The 25,028-nt window shown below is 45.1% G+C and overlaps 1 protein-coding gene across 4 annotated transcripts in view; it reads right to left on the bottom strand.

Annotated features, from left to right (window-relative positions):
* The window catches only part of JPH1 (junctophilin 1), an 80,680-nt gene extending 56,494 nt beyond the window's left edge, over positions 1 to 24,186 (bottom strand). For 3 of the 4 annotated variants that reach the window (XM_032609711.1, XM_032609708.1, XM_032609707.1), the window contains exons 1-2: positions 23,515 to 24,046; positions 18,184 to 18,943 (exon numbers count right to left, since the gene is read on the bottom strand). In XM_032609711.1, the coding sequence (XP_032465602.1) occupies positions 18,184 to 18,943; positions 23,515 to 23,893 (1,139 nt within the window). In that variant the 5' untranslated portion in view covers positions 23,894 to 24,046. Of the gene's footprint in view, positions 1 to 18,183; positions 18,944 to 23,514 lie in introns of all 4 variants that reach the window. The other variant, XM_032609709.1, reaches the window with a different exon arrangement.
* Positions 24,187 to 25,028: the final 842 nt, after the last annotated feature.

Consider the following 25,028-nt stretch of genomic DNA (forward strand, 5'->3'; position numbering starts at 1 on the left):
TCTTCAGCCTCCACGCTTTCGCCCTTGTGGTTCCCTCTGCTTGGAAAGCCCTTCTTCCCCTTTCTCTTCCTGGAAAAGCCAACTTGTCTTCTCAAGAGCTGTCCGTCGAAGTCCCTTGTGGTTCCCCCGGGTGTTTAAAGACCCTCTGTTGGGCTCTTACGCATACTGTCCTTTGCTATATCGCACCAGGTAATACTTGCTGGTTTTCTCCTCAACCTCCTGCCCTAGTATATGAGCTCTCTGAGGGCAAGGGCTGTCTTCTCACAACACTCCCCGTCGAAGAATTCAACAACTATTGGCTGTATCAGTTTATGTAGCTGAGCCCTAGGAAATCAGCCTCATGAACCATAAAGACCTTTTAGTAATGAATGATCACTTCTATTAAACTGAACAATTTTTATGCAGTAATCTCAGTACAGAGATTTTAAAGATACATATATGTAGTACTGAGCTGAGAAAGGAACTGTCAGAAACCTGATTAGATTTTAGCCTTGTACTGTGGATTCTAAATCTCCAAGGAAGAATACCAACCTAAAGACGACAAATCAATCAAAATCAAGTATTTAGAGTGCCAACAACATCTTGACTGACACCTGTGCTTGGTTCCATGCAAGGTATAAAAACTGAACTGTTCCTACTGGCTATACAGTATATATTAATGAGCATCAAAGAGGCCTCTAAAGTCTAAAAAAGACCTACTCATGATGATCATTTTCTTTCCAGGTGTGCAGTATAAGTAAACATTTCATTCATTTCATTTGTGCTCAATTATTAGGAAAAACTTTCAGTAATTCTGTATGGCTTTATAGCTCATGAGTTCAGTGTTTACTGATTCAGACTTCTAAAGATTATTTTGAATTTAAGTGAGCAGAATTTCATACTAGTCAGAGATGAAATGGATGGGCGAAAGGAGGAAAAGAAAAACTAGGAGAAAAAAACCCTGAAAATGTCATGAGAGAATCCAGTTCTGCACAGACTATCTTCAGTTCCTAAAGGTCCTTACACCTATTTAGTGCAGGACCTGTAAATATACCAATTTGCCTAAAAACTTCATTTTTTTTTCCTGCAAAGATATCCCTTCTTAATCTCCATGACTTGAAAGCTTAAACTTTTACATCTCTGGCTAATTCACAGCCCTTATAGAGACAAAAATTATAAAGCATGATTCAGTGTAATCCATGGTGTTGAAAGAGCAACTTACATGTGAAGAGTTAATGATATAAACAACTTTACATTTTGATTCACTTAAGAAGCATTCATCATGCAGTTAAAAATATTTTTTCTTTTCATATTTTCCTGTTTTAAAGGCAAGAAAAACCTTGACAGACTAGAAGAAGTAACCAGCTTTTTTTTTTTTTTTTTTTTTTTGCGGTATGCGGGCCTCTCACTGTCGTGGCCTCTCCCGTTGAGGAGCACAGGCTCCGACGTGCAGGCTCAGTGGCCATGGCTCACAGGCCCAGCCGATCCGCGGCATGTCGGATCCTCCCGGACTGGGGCACGAACCTGTGTCCCCTGCATCGGCGGGCGGACTCTCAACCACTGCGCCACCAGGGAAGCCCCCAGCTTCTTCTTAATGGAAAAATCAGACTGCTCAACAGAGACCCCTGCACCTGATCAAGAACTCCCACACCCGCCCGTTTTCCAGCAGGAGTGGTGTTTTCTCAGGTGGTTGGTCAGATCCTGCTGAGAAGAAGGCCCTTAGCCAGCAGAAGCTGGCTAAGGATTTGCACGAAGCCTGGACTGGGCTCCTGGACACGCTAGCCCTTGGATACCAGGTGGATTTTCTATTACAAGCCAGAGAGGAGATCAAACAGAACAAACCTGCAATGAGTTAGAGTGGGGAGGGCAGAGAAAGAAAAGACGTAGATGGTATCACGGAACATCATAAGCACAAAACAGACCCCTGGCACCCCCATTGGTTTTGATCCTAAGCTGAACCCAACTGTTCTTCCTGGGACTCCTAACTCACTCACTGTCCTACCTACTCCATGTAGGGAAAATGTCTACTAATGTCCTTCTAGAGGTACACAGTGGATGATACGGTTTGGGGCCTGAAATCAGCCACTGCAGAGTTTTCACACTCTAACTAGTAAGGCATGTTACCTTCATGCAAGTCATGTCCTCATTCCCTTCATTTTGTACACATTTTTTCTGTTAATGCAGGTCACATTTTAATATAGTTTTAGAAACACTTCTGAATATAACTATCACTTTAATCAGGAAAAATACCTGAAATAGTTATGTTAATTAGCCATTAGTACACTGTTTAAAAGAAATTTTTTTTGAATCCTTGCTTTCCTTCATTGGGTTTATAAAGGTATAAACCTACTGATTTTTCCATTTAAGTATTTTGTACTAAATGTAGTTCTCCCAGTAAACCTGTTGACAAAAATCATGTTTTAAATAGGGAAAAATTGAAAGGTGCCTTTTCTAAGCATCTTAGGTGAAGAAAGTCATGGATGTTAATTTCATTCTCTTATGTGGACTTAGTTGAAGACACTAGGCAGCATGAACTTATGTGGACTTAGTTAAAGACACTAGGCAGCATGGAGAGTTAATGAAAGCTATGACTAGAGTTTGGCTAATCAACTAGATAGTGTGATGGCTCGTCTCTTAATAGAGTAAAAAAAAAAAAGGATTTGCTAATTTGATTTCAGACAGTGGAATTATGCAGATAGAGATGTTAGCTATAACCACAACCAAACCTTGTTCAGCATCTTGTCTTAGTTTATCTTACCTTAGCATAAAATAATTCCCTGCTTCTTTCCGCATACAGGCCACTATCTCTAACTCTTCTTTATCAATTTCTCTACCCCAGCCTTCTCATTTTCCTAACAACTCCTTATTATAAGTGACAATGCACAGCTTTCTTTGATGTTTTCCCTTCCTCTGGAAGCTCTTAAATGCACGAGGCTTCAAAGTGCCATTCTTACAGGAATCTCATCTCTCTGCTTTCTTCCTCCTTGAAGGGCCAGAAACTGAAAGCTCCTCCCCAAAGCATCTCCATCATCATTCACGGTCTGCTTGTGCTCTTAGCTACCTATGCCCAGACCCTCAGAGCCTGAACTCCCTTGTACACAACTACCTGTACACAAGATGAGTTCCCCTTTATAAAGTTCAAGAATCCAGTCCTTCATGCCCGGATTGACTTATTCATGTCCTGATGGTGCTGTCCTAACTTCTGCGGCTTGAAATCCACCTTGTACACAGGGCAGCTAAAATCATTCCCTCACGTGCTGTTTTGCTCATGTCACTCACTTCCTCAGAACTCTGAAACAGCTTCCACTCGTGTGTTGCGTAACACCCGATTAGTGCTTCTAGGATCCTTTAATAGTCAGCACCCCTTATCTAATTGTCCTCCTCTCCCGACATGACTCAGCTGTGCTCTACACCACTGCAAAGCAGAACATTGTGAAGCTTAGATTACACATGCCAGTGGGTGGTGCAAAATCCAGAAGGGGTTTGAGTACATTTCTGTACACACATTTGTAAGATTCCTCAAAAGGGGATGGAGCTCCAGGAGTCTGAATCTGACAGCAGGGGGTCTGTCCAGCGTCTCCAGCCTCCTACTTTCCTAGTATTTTTATTCTTTTCTACAAACCAACAGCATTAATTTTCAGGGATTTCAGAGCAGCTCCACGACTGCCCTCCCCAGATTTACCAGCTTTCTGGGTCATTGGTCCTGGCGGTAGGATGAGGGTGAGAGGGGAGCGCTTGCCCATGAAAGAGCCTTGTTTTCAGGTTTTACTGGCAATGGGAGTCATTAGGGAACATCAACACAGAACATCAGATGATTAACAAGGCTATGAAACTAAAAGAAAGATCTACTCCAGCAAGCCACAAGGACAATATTGTCCACAGATAATGAGCACTGGCGATATTCACTGCCTTTAAGCGGTTTTTCTTTCTCTTCAGGCTGTGAGTCATCAGATATGCTATTCTTTCCCCTACCTAGCAAAATCTCTGCCTCTGTGACAAATCATGCCTTTGCTTCCCTTTAAAATGTTGCCGAAGACTCAAATTCCTTATGAAATCACTCCAGACCAATTCCACCTGGCATCAGACACGCCCGTTATACCAAGAACCCCTCTATTCACGCCGTCTAATTTTCCTCCCTTTTCTCATTACTGGGCATTTCTTTAGGGCCAGTATTGCTATACATACATGTTCACGCAGACACCATTTATGGGAGGGATGGTTGGGACTTGTTTTGTTGGCTTACGCCTTCTACTTCCCTGGAAATATCTTTAAGGTCTTATTACTGGGCACCGAACACAGTGGAGGCCTTGCAACGATTACAAATATAGCAACTGTAATTTAAAGAAAACTTTTAAACAATCAAGTTTAGTGACTGAACTTTAATGCCACACCATTAATGCATTACTGAAGACTCCAAAGCAAAAAAAAAGGGAAAAACCTTTCAATAAGCTCTTCTTCCCCTTGTTTTCATTTATGGAATTATTGACTGCTCACTTTAGAACCACATTTTAATCATTCCAATGAGTGGAAAGTTATTCTGATTTAGTGAGGAGTAAGAAGAATAGCATAATTTTGAAAAGAGCTTTCACTGTCAAGTTTATCCACTAACATAAAAAAAAAACCAAAACCCAAAATATTACTACGATATGTGGCCAAGTAAAAAGTCTTTGGACCTGTTTTATGAACAATTTATTTCTTTTTAATACCTATAAGACTGACCATTTAGACATTTTAATCTTCTTCAAAACTTGTATGGAACGGGGGCAGAGGGCTAACAGTTGACTGAATGTATTACTCTGTGCTATTATTTAACCACTTCTATGAGTACAAGTTACCTCCCACCAGCTCAAAGCTTGTGTGTCCGTGGGCAGAGGGGCACGGGGTCAGGCTCACGCTTCCTCTCCCCCTTCAGGGCTAGTGCAGGTCTAAGTGTGTGAGCATCTAACAATGCCTCTGACTTGATCAACATTGACTGGTATGTCAGGGGTCATTCAAAACCGTTTTGATTTTGGTTCGATGTTCCTCGCTACAAGCCTGCTTCTAACAGTTTACACGGTAGGTCATTTCCCCTTTCAGCCCACCATCTTCTGATTGCAGACAAGTCTAGAGTTGGAAGAGTAAAACGTCAGTGGTGTTTCACTGAGTGATTTACTCACAGAGTAGTTTCTGTACGAGGCATCGTTGGTAGAGCTACGTGAAGTCAAGGTTCAAAAACAGGCAAAGGAGCTGAATTCACAGGATGGCAGAGACCCAGACCGGGGCTTTCTGTGACTGCCTGGTCCAGTTTTCCCACTTCCTCACTCCCATTGCATCGGTAAGAAAAAGAGACCTGGAACGATTACTTACTTGTTCAATATGTCAGAAATAAATCACCCATATTCTGGGAATGAACGAAACGTTTTGCTAACCTGATTTAGGGGCATTAGAGTATCAGACACACAATGTCCTAGATCTGCCTCTGCTCCTTACCACCACTTCCAGTCCATCAATTTCTGCTCGTTTCATCCCTTGCTTCTCTACCACGCCAGCCTTCAACTCGGTCTCTGTCATCCCCACAGACCAGGCCTCCAGTCTTGGTCCCATTTAAATCCATCTCAAAGGCAGATGGTCTCCTGATCAAATTCCTTCAAAGACTCCCCAAGGCCAGCAGTGGAAAACCCAGCTCCCAAACCTTCACCACCTCGTTTCCCACGTATCTCAATGTAGCAAACTTCAGCGCGCCTGAGAGTAACCTGGCAAGTTTGCGAAATGCAGACCTCCGGGCCTCAGCCAAAGAAGAGTTAATTCAGCCCCAGGTGGAGGACCAGGAAATTTTCAGCAGCCCTCGGGGATCTGCCCTCAGGGTGGATGGGGCACGCCTGGGGAGTGCTGCCCTCCAGTCCCACTGCTTGCAGGAACTCACCCCATGCACTTTCACTCCACTCTGGCCTCCCAGGATGTTCCTTTGGTCTGGAGCATCCTTGCCACCGTCAGCTTCCTGCCTAATCTCCACAGCTCAGGCTCAGCCCCACTCCCGTAAGCCCCATGCGCATTTGGTGTTCCTCTTCCTCTAGGCATGCTCACAGGTTTACCTCAGCATTTACGATACTATACTGACAGTATCTGTTTATGTTTGTCTCCTGCACAAGGTTTGTGGCTGTTGAATGAATAATGTCTGTTAAAGGAAACAGTGGCAAATGAAGTATATGACTAAATAATTCTGCTTCCAGACAGATCTTCCTTTAGGAACCGAGAGAGGATGTGGGTTAAAGAAAAAAAAAAAAAAATCCTACCCCAATTCTCAAAATCCCGTGGAGGTTAAAGCCTTGGGCCCCGATGGTTATGCTGCCTGGGATCCTCCCCTGATACGTCACCTACTTGTTTTGTGACCTTTCTATACCTCAGTCTCCTACCTACTCACAGAGTTGCCGTGGGGATTAGGTGAGATGACAGATGACAAGCCCACACAGCACAGGTCCAGGCACCAGGTAACCACTCAAGACATGTCTGTCTGCACGTGGCTAAAAGGCAGCGCCCCAATTGCTCTCCTCAGAGCAAAAGGGGAAGGGCGCTTGCACTGATACATGATATACACGGGGAAACCGTTTAGAGTGTCTACACTGCTTCCATATCTGGAAACACTGCCAAAAAATTCACTACCTGCTAAACAGCTACCTTTGGCGTTTCCGTATCCAAAGGCTGCTAGTGAGATTCCTGCTACCGTCAAAAATCATCTTACAGGGCTTCCCTGGTGGCGCAGTGGTTGAGAGTCCGCCTGCTGATGCAGGGGACACAGGTTCGTGCCCCGGTCCGGGAAGATCCCACATGCCGCGGAGCGGCTGGGCCCGTGAGCCATGGCCGCTGAGCCTGCGCGTCTGGAGCCTGTGCTCCGCAACGGGAGAGGCCACAACAGTGAGAGGCCCGCGTACCACAAAAAAAAAAAAAAAACAAAAAAAAAAAACATAAAAAAAAAACAAAAAACATCTTACAGACTCTAGGCAAAAATCTTAATTTAAATTAAAAAATGTGATTTAAATGAAAATAATTTAAGTATTTTAACAGTTTAATATTTTTTAAAGAAAGCACAGTTATCTTCCCTTCCCCATTATAAAATTCTTCTGTACTTTACATTCTTCCGTTACTTTACATTCCTGTTGTTAGGGGTGACATTACATATCTGAAGAGACATTTTCTTAAGTTTTCTTAATTTAGTCTGGGCCCGCTGTGCATCTTGAGAGTGGTCACAAGAGACTAACAGGGGTTAGGCAAAGGAAAGGGGCCTGGCAGGGAGGGCCATTCCAGGCAGAGGGAGCTGCTTGTGCAAAGAGCACGGGAAGCGGTCTGCAACAAACCACCCAGGCTGGGTTATGTGCTTCCAGGTGGGCCCCTCCAGCCTGCAGCCCCGCCTCGCTCCCAGCTCCTGTCCTGCTGCACAGGAACCCGCCAGCCTATCTGGTCTTACCAACACGTTCTGTTTCTTATTCATCTCTGTATTCCTAGGGCCTAGTGCCATGTTTGGACAGAGCTGGCACTAAATAAACGTTTGCCAAATGATGTTTCTTTAGCATAATAATTTCTGATAGTGATATTTTGTTCCCGTGCGTTGCCAAGAAAGAAACAGGCCAACAGATCTATCTTGCTCGCTGGGTATGTCCCTTGAGCACAAATCTTAGAAAGCATAATTTCACAAATTCAAGAAGGGACATTCTGATACCTGAATTGCATTGTCATAAGGCAACAGATTCCCAAGCACTTGATGTGAGAACTGCTTTATTGGTACCTCTTAAAAAACAGCTGTGTCTCGTATCATGTACAGGAATTCCTCTTTCGTGGCAGAGCTCCTAAATGCCACTGTTCCTCAGGGTTACCGTCTGAGCTCTTTACATACAGTACACATCTTTCCGAGTTCCAGGCCCACCGCCCCTTTTGTCTTTTGGACATCTCAAAATTTAAGAAGTCAAAAATCCGGGCTCCCCTGGTGGCGCAGTGGTTGAGAGTCCGCCTGCCGATGCAGGGGACACGGGTTCGTGCCCCGGTCCGGGAAGATCCCACATGCCGCGGAGCGGCTGGGCCCGTGAGTCATGGCCGCTGAGCCTGCGCTCCGCAGCAGGAGAGGCCACAACAGTGAGAGGCCCGCGTACCGCAAAAAACAAAACAAACAAGCAAAAATCCAAACTCATCTTCCTCTTTAAACCTGTACCTTCCTCCCTGGTCCCTTGTTTCAATAAACAGGACCAGCATCCTTCTAGTTGTCCAGGCCAGAAACCCGAGTCACTGACTCTTCTGGTTCACCACACCATCAACTAAGTCCTACTGAGTCTGCCTGGGAGGCTCTCGCCCATACATTCACTTCTTCCCCACCTCCACTGCCACTGCTTAGCTCACCCCATGGGCTCTTACCTAGATTACTGGTCAGCCGATTACTATTTAACCTGTCTCCAGTTTTATTGCCTGCCCCCTTCCACTTGCCAATCTCTATACCACCTGCAAACAGTGATCTTTGTAATACCTGATCATGTAATTCTGCTGCCTGAAACTATCAACAGGTCTCCTCTGTCTTCGGGATAACGCCTAAATTCCTTATAGGTCAGTGAGCCCCCTGCTTACTTCTCCACTTCATCTCTCAACAACCGCCACCTAGCGCCCTATTTTCCAGCCATACCAAACACTTTACAGCCTCCCAAATACACGAGTGCCGCTGTCCTCTGCACCATCCTCCACCTTCTTCTGGAAAACATCTACCCATCCTTTGGTTCCCAGCTTGCTACCACTCGCTACCACTGCCTCCAGCCCCAGCCTATGATTAAGCTCCTTCTGTGTGCTAACTAAACTCACAGAAGGTGCCTATCATCCAATAGGTAACTGCTTTTTCAATCTGTACCAACCAGATGCTATGACAGAAAGGACTAGGTCCTAATCATAACTTTACATTTACAAAGTACGTAATCGGTGAGTGACTGGAATTAATATTTCACTGAGATAAGAAGCAAACCTTATAAAATGGGCTGTCTTTTCTGGGAATCCAGGCCAGACTATTAACTAACTTGTTAACAGACGACAGATAAGGGCTAAAGGTACCGCACTGTCAGGGCATTTGCATCTTTGCAAGGGAGCCTGTCAGTCCATAGCTCAACTGATTCTGAAATCACTGGGATGAGCCGGAGGGGGTGTGAACAAGTGACTAGGGCTGGTGGAGGGTGGGTGGAGCCCCATCATCTGACACCCCACCATCCTCGCTCTTGAACCCTAAACTTTAACTTCTCAACAAGTTTTGACTAAGAGGCTCCCCCTATGAATCTCAGACCTTTCCCCTAATAGATGGAAGTATATGTATGAAATCTTGAAATCCTAATTCCAAAAAGCTCCCTCACCAATGTAAAAAAAAATGAAACTGAGAGGGACACTTAGACCAAGCAACTGAGCTCAAAATTTGATTGACTTGATACTGTAAAATTTAGCAAAAAACTTTACCTCATTTATAAGTTTTTAGACGCTAACGAAAAAATATAACAAAATGATTTGTTAATCTCTGGCACAACGGATCATTTTTAAAATACTAGAAAGTGAATTAAAAATTAATTGTATTGTACTTGGCTTGAACAAGTTTCTTTTGGCGCACAGGGAAATCCTAAGAAGATTTGACTTCAAAGAGCTGTACTATTTTCGAGGCAATCTTGATTCCTTACACATTAATTAAATTTCTGATAAAGCAGCTTATTCTGAATTGAGCATATTATACAAATATACGTGAAACACCCACTGAAACAGAAGGGCAAAATTATTAAAAGCTGATTTGGTTGTACTCCCAAGAGGCCATTGGACTAAGGCTGAGTGACTTACATAAATACCTTTGGCATTTGTTGGATCCCGTGCCTAAACACAATGTTCATATTTCATCTATAATAAGAAAAGCATCTCAAAGATTTGCAAGGCACCAGTCTTGCAAGCGTCCAGTTTGGTGTCTTGAGTAAAGTGAGATTGGCAGAGTCAGCTTAATCCATGATGGAAAGTTGTGAGCGGGGTGCCTGGCAGCTGCCGCTCGCAGGCGCCTCCCCGCTCGGTTAGCATGCGCACAGAACCCTGCCCCTGGCCCCAAAGCAGAGCTTCTCCAGGGCAAAGCCGAAGTTCCTATGGAGCACACGGGATGGAGCCTGAACCCAATCACACCTCCGCCTTTCCGGAGAACAGTTTGAGCGGGGTGCTTTCCACTACGTCGAAGCTGTCGTGAAAAGTAGCGGCTGCCTTAATGCTCCACATTGACTACATCAGGAAGGTGTCATATTTCACAGCTAAATGAGATGGAATCTGCCGAAATCTGGACTGTCTGGAGCAAACTCAGATTTCTGCAGTTAAAACCGGGCCAACGTGTGTCCCCCAAGCCTAGGATATCATCGCCCTGGACTGTTTTTTTCCCTCCAGTCTTCACAGCCGGTTTCCACCAAGCAGGTCTCTGCAGAATTGACTATGACCTCACATGCCACTCGTGCCACTCCTACCACGTCCAGCATCTTCTCCTCGCCCTCCCTGTTCCAAGCGGAGAGCCACGCCTACACGGTTCAGGGTTTAAAAAGGAATGCTTCTAATGGCCCTAGAGCCTGGATACCTGTGTGGTTCTCCCATCATGGTGGCCCAAGACTGAGTTTCATTAAATCTGTATTGCTTGGACCTACCTGTTAATCACTAAAACTCAGGCTCGCCTCAATGCCTCAGGGTTTTTGAATGGGCCTGGCCCTGGGAGGGCTGGCTGAAGAATTTTTTTAAAGAAATATATTTAGAAACGAGATGGCCTAAGAATATTTTATAAGGTGCTCATGATACAATGTGTTCCCATTTCATGTGTTAATGACCTGTTAAGCCACCAGGTGATATAACATCAGAGCTGAAGGAGAAGGAAGAGCAGAGCAAGGGCTTTCTCCGTCTTCCCAGTTCGGCCTCTGGACGAGCGTTATAGCCAAGCTCTGCCCCCTGCTCAGGGGCAGGACAGGGCTGACGCCTAGGTTATCTTTGTGGTTTCAGCTGTTCTCTCCACACACCCACAGAATTCTCAGTGACTGCTTGGCCCCTTAAGAAGTCCTGGGCCCCGTGATAGGAAGAAGCATGTCTTTCTTTCAACAGCCTGGAGAAGAAGGTGAGGAAATTAGAGCGGGTGCCTCACTTGCTCCCACGGGAAATGGGCAATCTTTGGTAAAAACGACAAACATGTACTTCAAACTTTGATGCACAATACAGAAACCACAACACACGTAAAGGGTAATGGTGACCGACACTAATATATCCAAACAATATGAAGATGAAGTCTTTGTTATCCTCCACTGTCTTCAGGATCAGGACCCCAGCCTAGCTTGATAGAAACACACGGGGCCATTTCCTTACTCATTTTCTCTTCAGCCTTAAAAAATGTAATTGCCTGTTGACAATATACTGACTCCACACCGACTGAGGCTGGGAAAGGGGTGAGTCTGGCTTGGCCCTATTTCCGCTTCCCAAGCCTTCCTTCCCTTCCTGCTTCCATCTTTACCTCCATCTCAGGCTGGCTTCTTGGTCTTCTATCAACCTTCACTTTTGGGAATGGTACTTGTAGGATCGACACGTTTTCTAAAACATTAACTAGACGTAGGGATTTACAGGTTAAAGTCCCATGACACTCACTCTTTCATTCAACCCTTAAAACAACCCTCCTGTGAAGAGAAAGGCAAACGTCAGCCCCCACACACAGAAGCTTTTCCGCACCTCAAGGCCTGAGTGCTTTAACCAAGCCTCTGGAATCTGCTCATAGGCTGGTGAGAGCAGGTGGAAAAGGGCGACAGGCAGCAAAGGCAGATATGGAAGAACACGGGAGACACAACTGAAAAAAAATAACTGATGCCCTTCTCAGCCATAAATTCCCACATTTTAGGTGATTTGCCCCTCAAATTTCTTTACTTACTTAACAGTCTCTTCATTAAAGTGACTTATGAGGCATTACAAGGAGTCCGCCTTCCTATGAAAAATCACTTGTGCTAATAGTTGAAAATTAACCAGGGCCCCAGTAGAAGAAACAAAGACATTCATGGAAAAGTTAACCTAAAATTGTTTTTAAAGATGTGATACAGCCACTAATATTACAGAAAAGAAATAAAGATAAAATATAAACTATAATATCGATTTTCAAAAGAGAAACCTTTTATCCAACAGAATTTAAGGACCTCAGATTCCTTGCCCTTTACAATAACTCGGCAGATTGAGCTTTTACCTAAAATTGGTGGTAATAAGTTTAATTTGGATCCATAAAGTGCACTGGCTCATGGCTGACTTTGGGCTTTAATAGGTGTGAATGTAGTCAAGTAATTTTGTGAGGGACTGTTCCACTGAACGTTATTATTTGAGCTAAAGAAAAATGACCCCAAAAAAATGGCTGGACAAGAAAACCTTTCAAAAGGAAACAGACAGCTGAATATTCAGCAAACAGATTTTTAAAAAGACAATAAGCTCTTATGTTCTGACTTATCACAAATTTTGGTGATGTCAACTAAGTAGGATAGGCCAATGTTATTATAGTTAGTAAAAGTTGACTTCCTGGAAGTCTCTTATCGGACACTCACAGGTATCACTGGACCAGCTCATGACGAATGGAATTAACATTTTGGCTTAACTAGAAGCTGTTATTCCCTGGCTATGCTTTAGTTCTGACACTTTAATGACGTTGACCTAATTAGGGAAAAGGGCACCTCTAACACATACTTTTGCATTTTCTGCACTTCCTTGACTACTGCCAGATTACAGGGTGATGAACTGTGAGAGCTAGGTTTCCTGTCTGAGAACTGCGGTTTAAAAATGTCTGGCAAAATGGAATTAGAAACACTGGCAGTGTACGTACCCAAAGTAGTGAGGATGTGATTCACTCATTCATCAAATATTTACTAGAGCTCTTATAAAAGTGCCCTGATCTCAACTAGCTGCTGGTAATACAGAAGTGAGCCCAGCTGCCTTCGGGGCCTGGCTCTCCAGTCGAAGCTGGAGAAAGAGATATTACACAAACATACTGAAATACAATGACGATTTAGACTAACGGGGGGATTTGGACTGAGGGGGTGGGGTGGGAGGGGCAGGGGTGGGGAAACCCTCTGTGAAGAGGCTCTATGTCTAAACCAGAGTGGGGAGCAGCCCGAGGGGCTGGCCAGGGGAGCCGGGCCTGGGTACCAGCCAGAGGGAGGGGTGAGCAAAGACTCCCCTGAAGGAAAGCTGTAGTGGCTGAGTCATTCTGGGCATGGAGGAAAGGGGGAGAGTGCCATGAAATTGGAATGTACCTTTTTAAAAGAGAAGTATGGGAAATATATTTTTCCTGTAGGGTTAAAAAAAAAAAACCCTGTCATTTTAATATGTAAGTCCCAAACTGGCAAACAGGGAATCCAGTCTCTGGTTCTGCAAACGGACAGAGCAAGCTCACCCGATCCCTTGATGCTGAAGTTCTCCACGTGCTACCTGGCTGCTTCCATCCCCCAAGCACAGCAGGGCTGGGCAGGGGACAGCACATTCCCTGTCTAGTGCTGCCGTTACCACCTGAAGTGGCACTAATGGTGGGGGAGAGGTTGGGAGCAGACAGCTCCACCCTACTCGTCAGCCTGACCCACCACTGACACTTCACAGTGGTCCTGGGGGATTCCCAGCCCATCACCCAACTAGCTGCAGTGAGGCTGGCCACAGAGTTAGTGAGTAAGGGTCACTATCCCACTCCTCTCTATCCTCCCTTCTTAGTTTTCTTTCTTCTAATCTGATAACAATGAAGTATAAACAAATACCTGTGGTTCTCAGATGCTTTAGGCCAGAGCTCTCCCATCCTTTTCAACACACCTCTTCCACCCTTTAGCATAACTACTCCTTCTAAGGCCCAGATTCTACAAAGCTCTTCCTCTGTCTACACCCCTCCCTAAATTATCTATTCGTTTCCACGGAAGTGTGGTTCTCAAAGGGTCACTTAAATGCCTCAACCAAATGCCTCACCTTAAAATCCCTCCTTAAAATATTTTTCTCAAGGAACAGTCATTTGAACATCTGTCTTAAGGAATTATTGGAGACAAGAGTTAGCGGAGTAAAAAATGACCAAATGAGAAAAATGACTGAAATGACAGGGACAGTGGGGTGACCTTGGGCAGAGCCTCAGTCTCTGCCTCTGAAAATGAGGAGCTTGAAATGTTCAGAGTTGCTCCCCTTTCTCTTGCACATTTCTTAAAAAACAAGGTGGAGACATTTTCTCAATCCCATGTGATGATTTTTACTCTCTGGGCCAAGACAAGAGGAGAACAAAATATTTTTTAAAAATCTTATTAACATAAAATCATATAAACTTTTGGAATTAGAACAGACACCTAAAGAAAGGTTATAGGAGTCGGCAAATTATTAGCATCCCTTAAAGTTTTAACTCTTTTTAAAAAATTTTTATAAAGTTTTAACTCTTTGAGTGCTAGCCAAACTTTTAACTCTTCGAGTGCTAGCCAAACTAGCTAGGAAACTTTCAGTAACTACTGATTCTACTGCATTATTTCTACCATCTACTACCTCTTCTCTGTCATCCTCATATTCCCTGATCTATAAGACTTAAACAGGGGTCCATAATAAGCCTTCAGAAATAAGCCTCCTGTGTTTACTGGGAAGATACACCACTCCGTCTGCAATGAAGTAAAGGAAAGATCCACAGATCTACCATGTTTTCCTGAATCTCTGGGCCGAAGATGGCTGGTTCCATGTCTCCTGATTTCCCTGAGGAGACATCTTCACAGAAGGTAATTATTTTCCCTCAAAGCTAGGCTTTGTTTCCAGATAAAATAAGGTGATGGTACAAAAGCAGATCCAGGGCTTCCCTGGTGGCGCAGTGGTTGAGAGTCCGCCTGCCGATGCAGGGGACGTGGGTTCGTGCCCCGGTCTGGGAGGATCCCACATGCCGCGGAGCGGCTGGGCCCGTGAGCCATGGCCGCTGAGCCTGCGCGTCCGGAGCCTGTGCTCCACAACGGGAGAGGCCACAACAGTGAGAGGCCCGCGTACAGCAAAAAAAAAAAAAAAAAAAAGCAGATCCATTTCCCTGGGATTTCAGAAACAAACAAAGATCTCTGTAGCATAAAAAATAACAGTGTTACAATAATAACACTATCAGGGAGGCAATCTGAAGTGGTCAATAACCATTGACAGATCATCTCCCTTTGTTGCTAATGTTGAACTAGTGATTTCAACAGTGGCCGCTGCCAGGAGTCTTACTTTCTAGTTCATATTCTGCCATCACTGGGGCAGGGGAAGGGGAAGAGTGTCTTTATGTTCTTAAACTTTTGATATTTTTAAAAGCAAAACCCATTAAATTAAAACCATTAATAAAAGCAAAAACCATTAATTACAACTGCTAGAAGGGTCAGGAAGGACTGAGCAAGTTGCAAAACTCTGTATCTGAAGTACTCATTAAAGCAAGGAATCTGGAAAGACACTAAACCAGTGAAAGTGAAATATAAAAGGTTAATCGGGCGTTAAGAATTTTTTTTGCCTATCATGTCATCAAAACAGTGTTTTTTTCCTTGTGGTAAGAACACTTAACGTGAGATCTACCCTGTTAAAACGTTAAGCACACACTACAGTATCGTTAACTACAGGTACAATGTTGTAGAGAGCTGTAGAACGATTCAACTTGCAGCTTTATACCTTGGAACAGCAACTTCCAATTTCTCCCTCCCTTCAGGCCCTGGCAACCACCATTTTACTGTTTCTATGCGTTTGACCATTACAGATCTCGCCTATAAGTGGAATCATGCAGTATATTTGACCTGTGACAGGCTTACATCACTAAGCATAATCAACTGAGCATTTTGTAAGCAGCTAAGTGAAATCTTTATGAAGGCGTTAACTAGCTAGAAGTACAAGCTCTCAAGCTAAATGTCTGTTAATTATATTTTAGTATATGTGCTGCCGAAGCGAGCACAATGTCTGTTAATTATAAACTATTATAACACACTACTCCCAACTACATAATACCACCCCAAAGGACTTTCAACAGAGAGACTGTGCCTAGAACTTGGATAAGAGTTTTACGATACCGGTAAAAATCAGAGATCTCTGCATCACAGCTTTTCGTTATGTAGGTTCCTCCAATTTAATCATAAAAGTCAATAATTAAAGCAAGCATAAGAAAGGTATTTGCTAGAATGTCCCGCAAAGGTTTATCTTCCACCTGCCAAGATTGAATTACCTCTAGTATTATCACTAGGTGAAAACAAAAAGGAAGAATCCAAGAGCACATTTCAAATTAGACACTAGGGCCTAACGAAAAGTATATCAATTCGCTCTAAAAGTTATCAGAGGGCCATGGAAGCTGGCAAGGTTAGATGTGCCAAGTATCCTATCTACAAGCAAAGTAAAAAGCAAGTAGACGCAATGCCTGGTGATCAGAGAAAACCATGATCTACCATAAAAGATGCTCAGCAGATAGGAGAGACCGTTCTTGAAAGTTTGTGCCAATTAACGAGCAATATTAACTTTAAAATTGGGTTAGTTTGGGATAAACATGGAAATCTTGAACACTTTAATATCATATACATCTAAAAATAATACAAAACCAAGACTGTCTCCACTTTCCAATTAGCGTTTCAGACACTCAGAAGTAAACAGCAGCCATAAAATAGGGGCATTAAAAAAAAAAAAGAATTTCAGGGCTTCCCTGGTGGCGCAGTGGCTGGGAACCTGCCTGCCAATGCAGGGGACACAAGTTTGAGCCCTGGTCTGGGAAGATCCCACATGCCGCGGAGCAACTAGGCCCGTGAGCCACAACTACTGAGCCTGCGCTCCGCAACAAGAGAGGCCACGATAGTGAGAGGCCGGCGCACCGCGATGAAGAGTGGCCCCCGCTTGCCACAACTGGAGAAAGCCCTCGCACAGAAACGAAGACCCAGCACAGCCATAAATAAATTAATTTTTAAAAAAAATTTCAGAAGTCTAGAAGTATTAAGTTGAACAATATGAAATCGCCATTTTTTGTACATCGAAAAGTTTGAACATCAGAATTTTCACATGGTTCCACCAAAGAAAAGGGAGGGCTCGTTAATTTAATGGTAAGAATAAAAACCTGAAGACATGCTAAGAGTTCGTGGTTTCACAAGGAGATTTACTTCAATGCGAGGATAGTACTGAAGCAGGACAAGGGTTTTTAATGTTCTACGATAAACGTTATGTCTCAAATCACGGAAAACTAGGGCCAGTCAGTACCTGCTCAAATGAGCCTAAGAATAAAATTTTCCACGTATAACCGTCCCGCTTTCTTTTTTGATTAACATATGACATCCAACCCTAGTAAAATTCTATTGCCAGTCCGTTTCTCCATGCCCTGGTTGGATGCCTGAACCTGGCTATCATGGGTAGAACTTCAGGGGCGTGCCCACATATACCTCACTTCTCAATCTACTATTCACCACTGTGTCCTACTCACTCCAGCCCTCCTCTGCCACTCTTTCTTTTAACCTTGGCACACTGACAGTCCCATCTGTCTTTGTCAGGCTCTCCCCACCCCCTTCCTTTCAATATACCAGTGATCTAGTCTTTCTTGCATAGAATGGGGGGATTCTGCTGAGCCTCGGTCACTCTGCCTTTCCCATGTAGGTAAGCTTTGCTGTTCAAAGAATGTCTGCTGGATTCTGTCATGTAGCTTTACATTTCTGCCTTATCTGAATCCTGGTGAGTTTCTCAAAACCAATCTCACCTATAAGGCATCAATAAACAGAATTTGAATGTTATAAATTAGGATAATTTTCTAAGGCAGAGTTGTACACACCTCCAACTTTAATATTAGAATAAAGGGACTCACCTACACTAGGTGGGTTTCCATGTGGATGGTATTTTCTTTGCAGCACACAAAAGCACTGTGCTCCCTCTGGAAGTATTTCAGGGGTACTTTTCTTTCTTAAAAAAAGTAACTTTCTGGACTCTGGGAAATGTACACAGGCTCTGAGTCAACTCCATCACGTTCAGTATTAGGGAAGTAATTTATATGAGGAAGGGAACCGCAATATGCCTTTGACATTTTTTGAGGGCAGAAAGTTTCAGAAGAGTGCAGGTACGTTTCTGACTCATTCTATTGGGCTTAATCATTTTCCACCTTTGATTCCGGCAGTTGTAGAACCTATTTGGTGATGTCACCAAAGGACTGACAAACACATTATTTGATATTCCACTGTTGCGAAGGACCCGGGCAGAACCACCCATCCTGTGCGTACATACCTTGAATTTGCTATTTCCACTTTGGTTCTCGCCATGGCGGCTGCCCTTTGCGCGCCTTCGATCGCTCTGTCCACCTTCTCCCTAGTTTTTGTGTTTCTTATTGGTATAAGCTGCTTCCTTATTCCACGGACCAGAATATTATTTTTGTATTTTCCCTCTTCCTTAGAGCCGTCGGGAAACACGGTGCAGCCATACCCGTGCCTCTTGTTATTTGCCCACTCGCCTTCATACTTCATGCCGTTGGAGCGCTCGCTGATGCCGAAGCCGGTGCGCTTGTCATTCTTCCACTCGCCCATGTAGGTTTCCGTGGTGGTGGCGTCCACGTGGTCTTCCACCGGGCAGAAATCACAATCTACGTCGCCGAAGCTGATGGTGGAGTTGGCGTCGCTTGAGCTGATTCGGCTCATGGCCGCGTCGCTGCGGACCGAGCTGCGCTTGCTGGAGATGGAGGACTTGGATTCGGACTTGCGCAGTTTCATGCTTCCCAAGAGGGAGCCGCGGCGGAAGAGGCCGCCCTTCTTCTTGCCCGCGAGCTCGGCGTCTGCATGGAAGTTGAGCACGAAGCCCCCGCGGCTGCCGGCCGGGCTGTCGGCGGCTGCCGCGGCGTCGTGGAGCACGCTGCCGTTGCTCTGCTCGCTGCGCAGCGAGGCCAGCGACGTGCGCAGCGGCGAGCGGATCACCGTGGCCATGCCGTAGGGCACGCTCTGGCGCACGCCGTAGCCGTGTCGCATGCCGCCGGCCCACTGGCCCTGGTAGGTACCTTCGAGAGACCGCAAGAGAGCACAGCGTAAGTCTGGGGCCGAGGGGGCGCTGGCGCCTGCGAGCGCGGGGCGCGCACGGCTAGAGTCCTGCGCGCAGGCCCGGCGGCCCAAGGTGCAATCCCAAACATTGCCAAGTCAACTCTTAGGGATGCTTTTAAAATTCCATTTGTGAATCCCGTCCCTGAGATGTTGTGCCTAGACCTTTTCTGTAATTGTATGTAGGCTTTTTGTATACAGCTGTGGTGGCTAAAAAGCGTGCACTGTTTACCTTTGGGAAAACTGAGATAAGGCCAGAGGAAAACTTCCACACTTAGCATTACGGAATTCATCTCAGGGCAAAGGCGTGCTTTACAGTGTCCACTAAAACTTTGCTGACACCAGATCACTTTTTCAATGAATATTATGCCTTCTCAGGAAAAGGATAATCTCTAATCGAAAGCATTTGTTTTCAGTAAGTTTTTCTATTAAATAAATTAGCAGAGACGTTTAAAAATTAATCTGGAGCAGCTTTTTAAATAACCTTAGGAGGAACTGAATGTTAAGATTAGGGAACTTAGAATTTTCTCTTCTACATCAAGTTCATTTCCTTTTGATTAAAGGAAAATTTTAAATTAAAATATCCCCCAAAAGAAGCTATGTAGAAATTTTAAGATGTAATTACTTCTTTATTATTCCTAACTCACAATATCACAGAACACCAATCATGATAACAGTCTGTCTTGACTTCTTTCAGTTTCTGATTATACCGAGCTACCTTGCCATTTTATATTGCTGTGAAAAGATTTCTATTGCATGGCATAGTTATTTTTAAAATACCGAGAAGTGCTGCTTATAGTTTTATATCATCGTGTTAACAAGGGCTGATTATTGCACTTAAAAGTTAAAGCCATAATGGGCTCCAAAGTCAAAAGTTTTGACTAATTTCAAGACTACCATCGCTTTCTGTTCATTCTGATATATTTTTGGTATATAAATAGACAGTAGCAGGGAGACAATGAAATATGAAGTGGGTCTGGTACTGTGAATGTCATATTCTGGGTAGGTCTTAACATCTTAACCTGACACCTAAGAACTTCTGAGGAGGTGGGCATAAACCCCAAAGGATAAGATAGTCAAATAGAACATTTCAGATCAGGAAGCTTTCTACTGAATATTAGCCATCTCCAAACAGGGAAGGGAACCGAATTATTTCCTTAATAATTATTTCTTTAACAGGGAAGGAAATGAATTATTAGGAAATTGCAACTTACTTTCCCTTTTCCTGATAGATAAAATTTTAAGTTCTAAGATAAAAGTTATACAACCTGACTTACACGCACTAAAACTACCTTATTTTTAAATACGTTGTTTAAATAAGCAAGGAATGCTATAATTGTATCCTTCTACATAATGACAAGTTAATTTTGCTAGAACAACTTCCAACATACTGTTTGATATCAAGAAGTATTTACACTTTTAAAATGCAACCATACAGTCTTAGGAATTCCTAACACTAAAGGGAAATTAACAGCTAGTTTCCTTAAACTGCTATCTCCAAAAAGTATTTAGAATTTCCAACGACGTATTGCTTGAAAACTCTAAGTGGTTTAAGGCAACAGCAATAATTAGAAATTTAGGTTGTTGCTTAACTGTCCAGTTGAGAAGCAGAACAATGGCATTGGCTATATTCCCATCCTATTCTGTTGAGGAACAGTATATGGAAGAATTCCTCCACAGAATGGCTAGAAACCAATTTACAGTCAAAGTGTTAGTGGCTCATCTGAAATTTAAAACAGGTTTAGTTTAGTCAATGAACCTAGCAAAAAAAGGGCCTCTAGTTCTTTATGGTTTCCACCTGCTCCCTGCTGCCCAAATAAAGTGCTAATTAGTTCCTCTCAATCCCTTAAATATAGATCATGGGTTTGAAGTTATGTTCTATGATTCCGTATCTGGGAGCTGATTTTCTAGATATGGCCATTTTCACTAAATAAGCTTGTAGTGGAAGGCATCCAGTTCAGAAAGAATTCCAGTCAAATTTAGACTTTATTATGCCAAACTCAAATCTACATGCTGCGAATGGGTATGTGCACGTGCAAGTATGCACATAATCAACAAAACAATGTGTCTTCCTAGATATTTTCAATAGCTTCACGACAGGTTAAAAAAGGAACCACAGCAGGATCAGAATTTGCACCAAATATTCTGGGCACCTAGACTTGGATTTCATGAGCATGGTACTAATTTATTCTTAATATTCAGGGGGTTTCTAGTTCAGTAACACTTCACACACAAATCACTAATAAAATAAACCGAGTGATACTTGTCAATGGAATTATGGCTTCCTTCCTCTAGTTTAATGCCACCACAAAATACATGGAATCAGATTTTCCCTAGGTCTGAAAGGGTAGCTAGGGATGGACTTGGGGTGCAGAGGCAAAAAGTAAAAATAGGGGAAGTGATATGTCCTGTTTTGGCCAAAATCTTTGTATGAAATAAGTTGTAGCAATACACTTCAATTTAGACCCCCATTTTATGATTCAGGACTTTCTAATTAACTGATTGGCATACGAAAGAAAAACACAGAGTAGGAATGCAATAGTGATTTTTAAGAGTTTTTTCTCCCCTTCCTAATTGGTAGCATATTAGATTTGTTTTTGGTAGAAAAAGAACCACAGTCCTACAGTGATGCCAAATTTTGCGGTTTTTAAAAAATTCTTTTAAAAGTTAGTTTTAAAACAAGATGCTGATTATCTACACTCATCCTAGACACTTATTTGAGCTTCCACAACACATACATAGAGGACCTTTACTGTGCTACATATATATATTGATTGCTAGGTATAGTGAATACTCTAAACCAAGAGATTTTGTTTAATGAGTAGTAACTTTGAAAGAAGACATTTATTTTTAGCCTTCCAAATACTGTGGTAAAAGAACTATCCATGGCCTTCTTGAAAGGTTATAAAATAATGCACACATTTGAAAGATAAGTTTTGTATTCCAACTTTCGAGCATGGAATTTAGTTATATTGTAGACCCGGGGCCTCCAATAAAATCCAATCACAAGCTAACATGTTTGTAAGGCTGTCAACCTAAGGCACTCTATGCCCATTCAGAACATTTAAGGGCCCTAATTACCGTGGAACTTGAAACTCATGCAGCCCATATACAAGTATTAGAGTAAGTTCCGCCCCCCCCCTCCCCCCCCGGCCTTTAATCCATGAGAACCATATCCTTCATTTATACTGTAGGATGAAAAGATGTCCTTTTTAGCAAATCCTACCATTCTGCCGTTTTGCATTTGAAACATGGCCCAACTGTTCTGAGTAAGTGAAGTGTACAAATTGTATAAGCTTTTATATAAGCAGTGGCCTGACTGGGGTTGCCGTGGGCTGGAGAAACTTTTAACTGGATCCCTTTAATATCCTCCAACTCTGAGCTGCAGAATCCTGAAAGGTGACCTTGCTTCCTACAACCCTCTTCAACTAACTGATTATGTTTAGTATAAGAAAATGTATTTTGCCGAAGCATAAGACATGCATGCTTCTCAGTTTATTACAAAAGGAAATTCATCAGATTTTGATACCTGTTTCAATATGTTTCCTGGTTGGGGGGAAAAAAAAGGGAACTCTGCCCTCTTACATAGAAAATTTCTTTTGCAAATATTGTTTAAATATTAAAACAAGGTGAATTTTTGCTCACAGCCAGCATACCATTTCGGTCCTACACCTTAGTGCAAACCGGCGATTTCGTACTGCCATTCTCAGGAGTAAAGTAGCTGTTAACTTAGCAACTATACCTTTCCATTGTATTTTTTAAAACGTAGACTCCATTGTTCATTTCTAAAGTGTTTTCCTCATAATTTGTCCAGCTATCTGCAGCTCAACAATGAGTACCTTCTTTTGATGGAAAACCAATACTTCAAGAAACCGAATGAAAAACAGAAAGAAACCCCCACATCCTCCGAATTCCACCTGCATCAGGTGGCCTCTCCACTCCCATAACTAGGAGGTTTCCAAAAGCACCTCAGATAAGGAACAATTCCCCAACATCCTAGTTAATGGGGTTCTGGCTTCTATCTTTAGGCTACTAGAGGACCAGAAGCGAAATACGACTCCACGTGAAACCAATCCCAGGAGCGGTCCGCAGCGACCGCCAGCCTCACAAGCCCAGGGCGTTCGCTCTAACTCCACGGGAGTGGTGATTTCAAACCCGCCCGGGAGAGGGAGGGATCAGGAACGTAATGTGACGGGCTCAAGTGACAGCGTCCCCTCTCCAGCCCAACCCTCCCGGGCGCGCTCCCTCCCGGTGGCAGCGCGGCGCCGGCCAGGTATATTCACGCCTTGCTCCCCAGGGTGTGCACACACCGCCCGCTCCAAGAACCGGGTCAGATCCAACCCTTGCGCACCAGTCGCGTCCCACTGCACCCTCCCGGGAAGAGCGGGCGCGGGAAGAGGGTGGGAGGCTTTCCCAGGTGTTTTGGCGGGTTTCCGGACACGTGCGCCTCGCGTCCTCCCCGCTTCCCCGCAGTCTGGGCAAAGCCCACCGCACTAGCTCGCGGAGCAGCCGAGCCGCCAGCGACGCCGCTCACCTCCGTCCCCGTAGGTCTCCACGCCGTACCCGTCCTGCAGCCCGTTACTCCAGGTACCCTCGTAGCGAGCGGGGGTGCACAGGCTCTGCCGAACCCCGTAGCGCCCCTTGAAGCCATGTGACCACTCCCCCCGGTACATCCACTTGCCCTTCGTCTCCACCCCCAGCCCGTGCCGCTTGCCCTGCGCCCAGTAGCCCTGGTAGGTGTTGCCGCTGGGCCAGGTGTAGCCTCCGACCACCTCGAAGCCGTGCGACCAGGAGCCCGAGTACTCGCCCTGGCCCTTGGGCCCCGTGCAGATGCCATGCCCGTGCGCCTTGCCCTCCTCCCAGCCGCCGCAGTAGGTGCCGCCATCGTCGAAGTCGAACCTTCCGCCCGTCATTCGGGGGGCAGCCCCGGCGCGCTCCCCGCGGGGGCACGGACGCGGGCAGAGCTGGGCACGGCAGGGTGTAGCTCGGGGGTGGAGGCCCGGCGGGCGAGCTCACGACAGCGCTCCGGGCAGCTCGCGCCGCCGCTCGGCTCCAGTCCGACGCCGCCTCCGTCCTCCCCTCTTCTCTCGCCGCTGCCGCCGCCGCCGCTGCCACAGCCGCCTTCCTCCTCCTCCTCCTCCTTCGCCGCCGCCGCCGCCGCCGCCGCCGCCGCCGCCGCCGCCCTGGCCAGCGCCGCGCGCGAGAGGACAGCCCGGGCTCCGGAGCGGACCTTCAGCTGCTCCCACCCGCCCACGTGAGCCGGGCGCCGCCCCGCGCCCGCCCCTCTTCCCCTCCCCGGGCGGCGAGGCCCGGCCCCGCGGCGCTCCCGCACCGCCCCCCCCCCCGGGCCCTGCCCCCAGCCCCGGGAGCCGCCGCTTCCCCGGCGGGCGGGCTGGCTCGGGACCGGCCGGCGCACTTGTGTTCTCGCAGCGGGATGCGGGTGGGAGAGCGATTGTGCCCAGGGCCGCGCGCGAGTCCCCGCCTGCCTGGAGGAGGAGGCGAGGCCGCGTGTGTGGAGGCAGCTCGCGGGCGGCGGAGGCCCAGGTGTTTGTGTTTGGGGTTTATCAATGTGGTGACGCGCCCATAAGTGCGGCCACGTGTGTGTTGAGGGAAAACTCATATGCGTGTTTGTCTGCATGGGGTTCGTAGTTGCATTTTTTCGGCCTTCCAATTTGTGTACTGTTGCGTTTGTCATGCTCAGCTGTCACCGTGAATTAACATCCCCCAGATACATGTATGCATGTGAGATAAGTCTGCCACAGCCTAGATATAATTGTGCAGAATGTTCTTTTACACCTACCCATTTCAAAGCACATGTGTTTGCATTTATTTAATGAATATACAGGGGGAGAGCAATGCAGTTTGAAAAAGCACAGAATAAACTGGTGAGTTTTTTTGTTTGTAATAATGAAGAGGGTGTTTTTAACCTGTCTTTGCAGGGATATAGGGTATTTGCTTCTACCTCAGAGCCTGCTCCCTCTAATGCCTCATTTATTCTAACAACCCTAGAAATTCTTCAGCCCGGAGCTGTGTACCCAAAGGGCAGAC

The sequence above is a fragment of the Phocoena sinus genome, chromosome 17 (assembly GCF_008692025.1).
Source record: "Phocoena sinus isolate mPhoSin1 chromosome 17, mPhoSin1.pri, whole genome shotgun sequence".
NCBI lineage: Eukaryota > Metazoa > Chordata > Mammalia > Artiodactyla > Phocoenidae > Phocoena > Phocoena sinus.